This window comes from Manis javanica, chromosome 5, assembly GCF_040802235.1.
Source record: "Manis javanica isolate MJ-LG chromosome 5, MJ_LKY, whole genome shotgun sequence".
Classification (NCBI taxonomy): domain Eukaryota; kingdom Metazoa; phylum Chordata; class Mammalia; order Pholidota; family Manidae; genus Manis; species Manis javanica.
Window position 1 is genome coordinate 172,366,085 of NC_133160.1, and position 9,579 is coordinate 172,375,663.

The 9,579-nt window shown below is 64.1% G+C and overlaps 1 protein-coding gene across 1 annotated transcript; it reads left to right on the forward strand.

Moving 5' to 3' along the window:
• Positions 1–4,440: 4,440 nt before the first annotated feature.
• On the forward strand, positions 4,441–8,990 carry HMX1 (H6 family homeobox 1). Its single transcript, XM_036993056.2, has 2 exons — positions 4,441–5,065; positions 7,728–8,990. Exons 1-2 carry the CDS (start codon positions 4,666–4,668, stop codon positions 8,363–8,365), a joined length of 1,038 nt encoding a protein of 345 aa, XP_036848951.1. The 5' UTR covers positions 4,441–4,665; the 3' UTR covers positions 8,366–8,990.
• Positions 8,991–9,579: the final 589 nt, after the last annotated feature.

Sequence of the window (9,579 nt, forward strand, 5' to 3'; positions counted from 1 at the left end):
CGGAGGCGCTCTCCTGCCCTGCATCTGCTGCTGCTCTCGGGTCCCGCCCCTAAGGCCTAGCTTTAGTCCTGCACCTCCCCAGTTCCGCAGCCTGCAGTGCCACCCCACTGCCGCACTCTCCAGCTGCCAAGCACAGGCACTCCCGCCCTGCTGCACGCCCTGCTCCCTCCTTCCGGCTGGTGCCTCAATGCCACCCTGCCCCTCTTGCCTCGCTGCCCACAGTCAGGTCACTCAGCTACTGCACCCCGCCAGCAACCAGAGAACCATTACCCGCCGGCAGTGTCACACGGTCACCAGTCACATTGAACCAAGTGCTTGTCGAAGGTGTGAGGAAGTGGTGACTCCTCGGTTTCTGTGGCTGATCCTGTACAGAGATGACGAGGTGCCGGGGAAGCCTTCTGAAGTGCTTAGTGACGTCTGCATCCTGTATCCACCCTTCATCCCAGAGCCCCATCCTGGGGGCACACACCCCCAGACAACTCTTAGGCTCATAGAGAAAGCGGGGCAGGACTGTCCAACCACAGTATGTGCCATGGCAGAGAGATGGCAGCCACCTAGAGGTCCTCCAACAGGGGAGTCAGCTGTCCTGTGCACGTGTCTTCCTGGAGGACACATAGGACTCCTCATCCTACCATCTGACAACCCTGTTACTGAAAGGGGGATTCAAGGCCCCTCCCCCAGAGCCCCAGTGGGAGCTGTGACTGCACCAGGCAATGGCACGCAGCAGGGGACGCTCTGGATGCCTGGCCAGGACCCACCTCTCCCTCTGCCTCCTCTCTGCCGCCCTCCCTCCCTCTTCTCTTTCCCTTCCTCCTTCCCCCCACATCCTCCCCACTTGCTCTGGGAACGCCTGTTGTGTGGAAGCCATGTCATGTGGAGAGGCCCCACATAGGGTCCCTCAGCTGACACCAGCATCAGACCCCAGACAAATCAGCTTCTGCCTTCAGGTGGCCGTGCCTCCCTCCTGGGCGTTCTTCCCCAGCTGAGGCCCAGCCCCCATGCTCTGGAGATGGGCCACCCCCAATCCAGAACCCCTGAGCATGCCAACAAATAGTTGCTGCACACCACTGAGTTTGGGGGAAGTGTGGGATGCTGCTCGAGTGATCTGATCTGAACGACGGCACATGAGATGGCTGGTTAGCACATAGTGGTTAAGGAGTCATTTCTACCTTCATCAGCATGGATAGAGCTCAGATTTGTAGTTTAAGGTGAAACAATGAGAGCTAGAGGTGAGAAATGAAAATGAATACACCAGAGTCAGTATGTGGCGTGGCGAGGAAAGGACAAGTGGTGGTGGAGTGAGACACGGAGGAAGCAAAAATAAGGTGAGATTAAAAGCGGGCATTCTCTGACATCATCCCGAACGGAAAAGTCTACCAACAAAACAAAACAGGTGATGCCGACTTGTGATCTGTGCTCTTGGGATAATTCCACTAACTCATTCCCTTGGGTCTGTGGGGCATTTTTGGCTATCAGCCTTGAGCTAGGCACTGGGGACACAAGTGACAAGGTGCAGTCCCTGCTCACTGTCCGGCCGAGAAGGGACCATTCGCTGGGACCCTGCAGTGGTCCCACTTACTGGGAGACACACGGAGTTGGAGGTGTTGTAAGGGACAATAGCAGGGACAGAGAAGAAGCAGGAAAGCCAGCTGTGGCCCAGGGGTGTGGCGTGTCTCTCACAGATGCAGACCCAGGAACAGTCACCCTGTTGTCTTTGAGGCTCAGCTTCTCCCCACCTGGGTCCTTCAGCCTCAGGATTCTGCCTAGTGCCCAAAGGTCACCAGAAATGTGGGCTCTGGCCCTAAGAATGCCTCCACTTAAGGCCTTGACATTTCAGGGTCAGTCTCAGAGTGTCCACACCACTAGAGACTGTCCTGTGGTTGAGAAGAGCCGGCACTCAGAGGTGCCTGCTGGGTCTGGCCGGCAAAGCCTCCGCAGACAGTCCTGCCTCTTCTTGCACCTTGATGCCGGGCTGTGCTCCGGTCTGGACCAGCCCAGCACTGAGAGGTTAGGGGGGCCAGTGAGCGCTGGAGGGGCTTGTTCACACCCTCCTCCCGCCCACCGACCCTGCACTGCAGCGGTGACCATTTGCCGGTTCCCAGCACCCTGGCCATCACAGACCTAGAGCAGCAGCATGGGGACCCTGGAGCGTGCCTGGCTGCGGGGACGTGCCTGCCACAAGCCCCAGAAGGCCGGTGCCGGGGAATTTAAACCCACTCCCCTCCACTGAGGACCAGCCTGTCTCCTCACCTCCCAAACCCCACAAGCATCCCAGAGGCAGTGGGGAGACACTGGGAACGCGGAGTGCCTGGGTCCCAGCCTGGCCGTGCCTAGCCTCCAGCACAGCAGCCTGGCGAAGGCAGGAGCACTTCCTCCCTTCGGTTCTCAGGAGAGGGACCTGAGGATCAAGGAGGGGAGGCGCCCAGCCCAGGACCACACACACACCCAGGAGGTGCTGGGAAACAAGGGAGTGAGCAACCTCTCAGGCCTGCTAGAGGACAGAGAAGGGTGCTAACAGGGGGCCCGCGGCAACCTGATCAGAGTAGCCGGTCATCTGGAAGCCTTTGTCTTTTTATCTGGCCTCGGTTTCCCCACATCAGAAGTGCCCTCAGATTACATGATGTGATTATCTCTGACCAGTTTCTCCCCCAAAGGGATGGGGAGATCCGTTCTTCCTTGCCCCAGTCCCCTCTGGCTGGGTTCCTCTACCTCTACGAGGCTCTCTGACCCTGGCACCCTCGGAGCGCGGTGATAGGGGGACCGCCAGTCTCCCCCAGGACCCCAGCTTGCTCCACCTGGGCTCTGAGTCCTCATCTATACGACGAGGGAAGAGACACCGCCTCTTCCTCTACCTCGAGGCTGTCGTCAAATAACCAGTCAGTCCCTCTCACTGACCACCTTCGCCCGTCCTGGGGTGGAACGTGAGGGCCACAGGAGATGAGCCTGTCCTGTGGTCCTGATGACTGCAGAAAAGCCGCCCTCCCGCCCCCGCGGGGAGGAACGCGCGGCCCGAGAGCGGGCGGCTGGGGGCAGCTGGCTCCGGCAGGCAGGCCGGAAGACGCCCCGGGCCGGCTTTTGTCTCCGCAGCTGCAGGCGCGCAGGGTGCCCGCCAGCCAGGCCTGGGCCCTGCTGCTTCGCGCTCCCACCCGAGTCTGGGCGTCGGTGCCGGGAGGGCCCTAGGCCCAGAGGGCCCGGGTTCCAGGCCTCCCGGGTCCACTTACCATTCGAGGTCGTCTCCTCTCCTGTTTTTCCCTCTGGAAAAGAGAGTTGATGCTCCCTCCAAAGTGCTTGTTTGGCAAATTAAAGAGAAGCGGAAGCCCGGGGCCTGTAGCCGCCCTCGGAGAGCGGAGAGAGCGGGCTGCGCGTTAGTGGACCGGGGGCCCTGGCTGGCACGGAAGGCTGCGTGTTTCTCTCCGCGATAACCCGCGTCGCGTGAGGTTGGCTCCACCCGCGCGACCTCGCGGGGACCCGGTGACTCGGCCGTCATCCGCTCCGAGCGGAGCAGGGTCATGAGGTCATTCCGGAGCGGCCACAGCTTCGAGGAGCCCCAGCGTGTTCCGGGTGCCCTTTTGTCACCACGCTCCCTGCTGCAGAAACGGGAGGGGACTCTCCACTGGTTTGCAGCCATAGAAAAGGAGGCTCAAAGAGGCATGGGGCCTGCCCGCCGCCGCGGGGGCGGTGGCTCAGGCCCGGCTCCTAAGGCCCGGGCCTCCCGGGGCGAGACCGCGGGGACCCGCTCTCCGTTAGCACGACATCGGGCGCTGGGGTGGGGCGGGGTGGGCGGCAGCATTTCCTAACACGCTGAGACCGCCTGGGAACTGGGGCGTTCTCTCGCGCTACATTTGGCATCGAGAGCAGATTTCATTAAGTGTCAATATTAAACGATGCTACAATTTTGTAGCCTAGGCATCCGGGGTCTTGAAAATAATGTGACCCAGCCTTTTGCGGTTTCTTGGAAGCCGGGGGTCTTCACGACCCCTCTGCACACGCACATACACACGAGCGCGCGCGCGCACACACGGTTACTCGCGCTGGGTCTGACACTCTCCCCGCGGCATGGTAATTTAAGCTCTTGCAGGGCAGTGATTGGTCAGTCTGTTCTCGTCGGGGCCCTGCAACCAATAGGCGGCCGCCCTGCAGAGGCCCCACCCTCCCCCCCCACACCCGCGCAAGTGGCTCGGGCTCCGGGAATGGACCGCCCGGGGCCGGACTCACGGCGACCCCTTCCTGGGCCCCGGCTACACGCCCTCGGCCGCGAGGCCGCCTGCGCGCCTGGGTCCGGCGACGTCTCCAGCAGCGGCCGCGCTCCGGGCCCGCCACGGCGTCCGGGGGCTGAGCTGGCAACGTCCTGGCCCGCGCGCCCCGCCCCTGCTGGCCCCGCCCCCGCCCCGCCCCCATCGGGGCCGACCCGGGCGGCGACCGATGCGCGGACGAGAAAGGCTATCGAGGCTGCTTCCCCGCTGGCTGTCGGCGCGCGCCCGCTCCCGGCCCAGGCCAGCCCCGTGCGGGGTCCGCCGCCTGCCCCGCGGGGCCCGACGCCAGTGCTCCGGGCAGCGGCTCCGGGCAGCCGCGCACGAGCGTCCCAAGCGGGGACCAGGACTGGGCGCGCCCCGGGCGCCAGGAGCCCCGAGGTCCCGGGCAGAGCCCGGCGGACCCGCGGCCGCGATGCCGGACGAGCTGACGGAGCCTGGGCGCGCCACGCCGGCCCGCGCCGCCTCCTTCCTCATAGAGAACCTGCTGGCGGCCGGGGCCAAAGGCGCTGGGCGCGCGGCCCAAGGCGGCGGCGGCCGCGAGGACGGGCTGGACGACGACGGCGACCCGGAGGATGGGGACGCAGAGCAGGCGCGGCGGCGGCGGCAGCAGCAGCAGCGACGGCGACAGCTGCGCGCGGGCGGCGGGCCCGGCGGGGAGGCGCGGGCCCGGGCCCTGCTCGGGCCAGGCGCGCTGGGCCTCGGGCCCCGGCCGCCCCCCGGTCCCGGGCCGCCCCACTCTCCGGGCCGCGGCGGCGCGACGCGCTGGTGCCCGCGGGCGCGCGGTGGGTACGGAGGCGGCCTCAGCCCTGACAGTGAGTTGGGCTCGCGGGGGGTGGGCCCGGCGGGGCGGCCCGGCTTCTCCCCGCGCGTTCGCTCCGCGGCTTGGACTTGGTGGGCGCCCCTTTCTGGGAGTGACAGGCTCCGGTCGGCAGGGCCCCCGCAGGTCCCTGGCCGGCGGGTCTGGAGACCCACTGCCCGGGACCGAAGCGGGGCGGTTTCCCAGGGTCTGGGCTTCACCCACTGCCAGGCTCTGCGGGTTCCCGGGGGCTGGAGAGCCTGCGGAGAGGGTCTGGGGACAGGGGACAGCTGACAGTCGGCTGAGGACGAGAACGCGGAGGGCGAATGAAGGCAGAGACGGGAATCAGAAGGGGTGGGAGAACAGAAGGAAGGTGGAGGGAGACGGAGTGGGTGGGGGAGAGGATGCAGGGAGAACAGGGGGGCCACAGGGAGGGGGTGCAGAGCCAGGAAAGAGGAGGACAAAGTTGGGGGTCAGACACGGAAAAATAAAGGGCGTCGGGCAGCAGCAGCCAGTGGCGGGGGTCCGAGTGGGGAGGGGAGCAGTCTCCCGCGGTATCTGTGCCCCGAAGGGCCACCTCCGCGGAGATGGAGAGCAGCAGACAGGCTCTGGGCCCAGCAGGCCTTCCGCTTGGTCCTCCCGGCCCCCCGCGGCTGTGCCGGGCAAGAAGGGAGCCCTCCTCAAGTCCCCAGTCCCACCCCACTTTCCCGTTTCCGCCCCCCCTTTCCCCTGCCTTTGTTCCCTGCTGAGTACTCAGAAGCTGGAGGTGGGGGGTCTCAGCCCCAGAGGCCACTTGCCCCTCTTTCCTGGGCATTACAACTCCCTCACTCAGCGTTCTGGTCCCCTCCCAGGGTCACTGTCTCCCTTGGGGACCTGCCCTTTGGAGGAAGACCCCTGCCCTTTGGAGGTTCCCCAGGGTCTGGGCTTCACCCATTGCCGAGGAAGAAGGGAAGCGATTCCAGACCTGGTCCCCAGGGTTTGCCACAGACCCCGGTCCCACAACGCACATACTGTGAAGCCAGCTGGGGACTTTTCCAGGCTCTTGCTCTGAAACCCATTCGGCTCTTTGTGCATGTTAGTGTGTGCCTGGGGGTAGGTGGGCCAGACCCCTCTCTGATGTGGGAGTGCTTCCCCTGAAAGGGGCCCACATCTCAGAGCCCACACACAGAAAGTCTGGGGCTCCCACCCTCTTCAGGTAAACTCAAGCAGGCCTCAGGGGTTTCCCTGAAATCATGGGATCAAATTTAGTGCCCTTCTGAAAAGGGTCTCCTAGGGTGAAATGTGTCCCCGTTGTCCCCCGGGGTCTATCTCTACCTGCAGCCCCACAGGCAGCTCTGGAAGGGGAAGCTCCTTTTTTCGTGCCATGCGGGTTAGGCTCCTGGTTTTGCAACAGCTTGGTGTGTTGTGGCAACGCATGGGCCTCTGTGAATCTGGGGTTCTGGGTGTTGAGGGGAGGCAGATGCTCCCCAAAGCTGGTGTCACACATGCCAGTGTGGAACCTCACCCTTTTTCAAGCACCGTGAGTACTCACACCACCGGGGTTGGGCAGGCGCACAGTTCCATGGGCACGAGGGGGTAGCCCAAACTATACACAGAAGCCCTATGTAGGGGTGTGCCAATGCAGCAGACACACTGTGTGCGCACCGCTGCCTTCTGAGGGCTGGCCAGGACACATTCTACCTGGACTGGACCCGTCAGCTTTGCATGGGAGGCTCAGGCCATGGCAGAAGGGTGATCTGGCCTGAGTTGGCCTCATGGGCTCCAAAGTCAGGCCGCTGCCCTCTTCAAGCCAGGCGGGGAATCTGGACAAGCACCTGAATCCTGGGCAGACTCTCACCTGGAGGCACCATCCCTTGGGGGGCGTCTCTTCACCTTGGGGAGATCAGGTGGAGCTCAGTACTTGAAACACAATCTCAGGGGTCCCTTGTGGACTGCTGTACCCCTAAACCTGCAGGCTTACTACCTCCTGGCTTCCTGTGTCTGGAGTGGGGGGGCTGCATGTTTCTGCAGAGCCTCCTTGGCTTGACTCCCTTTGAGCGTGATTGTGGGGGAGCAGGTTTCTACGAGCATTTGGATTAGGGGTACAGGACATGGGGGTAAGGGGGTGTCTCCGAGTCACCTGGCTGGAGTTTTGTCTGGGGATTGTTTGCATTTGATTATTTCCATCTATGGGAATGCTTCTATGCAAGTTGGACTTTTGCATCTGCCACTGAGAGTATGGGGGGGGGGCTTGGCGTAGGGTGGTGGGTGCTGGGGAGTAGGGGGTGTCCCTGTGCTGTTTTCCAGTGCGTGCATTTCCCCTGAGGGCATCTGTCCTGGGAGGTGCGCCTGGGGGCTTCCATGATTTAATGTGAAGCCAGTGGTTACAGGAGTCAGGTCTTATTTTTGTTGTTCGCATTGTGTGTTTCCCTTCTCTCCCCGCCGTGCGGGTGTGGATGTGCAGTTCTGGGTGTGAGTGGCCAGCATGTTGGTTCGGAGTGTCACGGTGGTCTCCAGTTCACCCCTGTGGCTCTGCCTTTGTCTAACCCCCCGGGACTGCCGACTGTAGGGCCCTGTGCAGGAAATACCTTCCTGCTCCTGGCTCTGGGTGACCTCAGGGGGGGTGGCAGCTGGCCTCTCTGATTGGGTCTGGGGATCAGCCCCCAGCACCAACCCGTGTGCTGCTCTCTCCCCTGCAGCCAGCGACCGGGACTCACCTGAGACCGGCGAGGAGATGGGCCGTGCCGAGGGAGCCTGGCAGCGGGTCTCCGGGCCGGGATCGGTGCAGCGGGAGGCGGCGGAGCTGGCGGCGCGGGGCTCGGCGGCCGGCGCGGAGGAGGCGGCGGAGCTGGCCGAGGCCCCGGCGCCGGCGGGGGAGGCGCGCGTCGGCGGCCGCAAGAAGAAGACGCGCACCGTCTTCTCGCGCAGCCAGGTCTTCCAGCTCGAGTCCACCTTCGACCTGAAGCGCTACCTGAGCAGCGCCGAGCGCGCCGGCCTGGCCGCCTCCCTGCAGCTCACCGAGACGCAGGTCAAGATCTGGTTCCAGAACCGCCGCAACAAGTGGAAGCGGCAGCTGGCGGCCGAGCTGGAGGCGGCCAGCCTGTCCCCACCGGGCGCGCAGCGCCTCGTCCGCGTGCCGGTGCTCTACCACGAAAGCCCCCCGGCCGCGGCTGCCGCCGGGGCCCCCGCCGCGCTGCCCTTTCCGCTCGCCCCCGCGGCGCCCGCGCCACCCCCGCCGCTGCTCGGCTTCTCTGGGACCCTCGCCTACCCGCTGGCCGCCTTCCCGGCCGCCGCCTCCATGCCCTTTCTGCGGGCGCAGATGCCCGGCCTGGTGTGAACCACCCCCCTCGCCGGACCCACTCCCGGTGACCGCTGGGAACCTTTGCGGACGGGCCACGGCAGCTGTGGCGCAGATGGGCCGGCAGGGAGGGCTGGGAGCTCCTACTGCCCCTCGGGAGTGCAGGCTCCCGGCGGGGTCCAAGGCTCCATGGGAAGCTCGTCCAGAATGTAATAGGGGCGCCTTGGACTATGTATGGCCCACCCAACCAGCTGCAAGCGTGGGTCCTTGGCAGGCGTGAGGCATCACAGAGAAACTGTAGGCCACGCAGCCCAGAGCCCCACGGGGCAGGCCTTAGCCTAGGGGCAGATTCAGCCACCCTCTGGGAGCCAGCGCCCAGCCCGGCAGCCCACAGCAAAGGCAAACCACGGACAAGCTGTCCCCACACGGCCGGCCCTGGTCACCCCTGCGGCCTTGACAGTGGGCCACGCAAAGAGAGAGCCCTGGGAGAGTCCCTGTGGAGGGGAGGGCAAACAGCCTGCCAGGGGGCACTTCTGCCCGATCCTCCTTTCCGAAGACAGGGTCAGACTGAGGTTTCTCTCCTGGCTGCGGGCGGCCTCTGGTTCTGGCGAAGATTTTTTTTTTAATGAATCTACTTATTTGCGTATGGAATAAAAAGGGACATTTTCTGGACGCTTCTGCTGCTCTGTGATCACTGGCGCAGGGTCTCTCCTCTGGGCGCAGGAGGTGGGCGCTCCTTCCTGGAGCACTTTCTAGTGTTCACCGCTGGGACAGCTGGGAGGAGCAGTGGGACCTGGGGCTGCACTCTCAGATCCCTCTTCCCTGGACCGGGACACCTCCGGGAACCACGGGGAAGGGGAGGAGGGGTGGGGCAGGGGAGGAGCCCTTGTATTCTTTGTATCTTGTGTCCGCAGTCCTGGGGCCTCCACAGAAACTAAACGCCATGAGTCGGGTAAAGCAGAGCGTCCCCTGGTCCTTCCTGCACTAGAGTTGAGAGATATCTCTAACCATACAGGTTTTTTTTTTTTCTGGCCAAAACAAAACACTGGCACTCCCAGGAAGGTCAGGTGGGCCCTGGGTCTTCTGCGGGCTCTGGCGAGCGAGCGCGGGCACTCAGACCCAAGGGAAGGCCCCAGCTCAGGGCGAAGTTATGGGCTCTCAGAGAAAGCTTACTCCACTGGTCTGGCTGACTGTGGCCACCTGGCCACTCTCAGCTCCAAGCTGACCTATTGCAAGGGAGATGGGGCCGCTGC

What these genes read in the sequence shown, in the direction of transcription:
- HMX1 (XM_036993056.2), top strand. Translation starts at nt 4,666, where the DNA reads ATGCCGGACGAGCTGACGGAGCCTGGGCGCGCCACGCCGGCCCGCGCC. An exon ending in AGGCGGCCTCAGCCCTGACA is followed by an intron (nt 5,066 to 7,727) that starts GTGAGTTGGGCT and finishes TCTCCCCTGCAG; the next exon opens with CCAGCGACCGGGACTCACCT.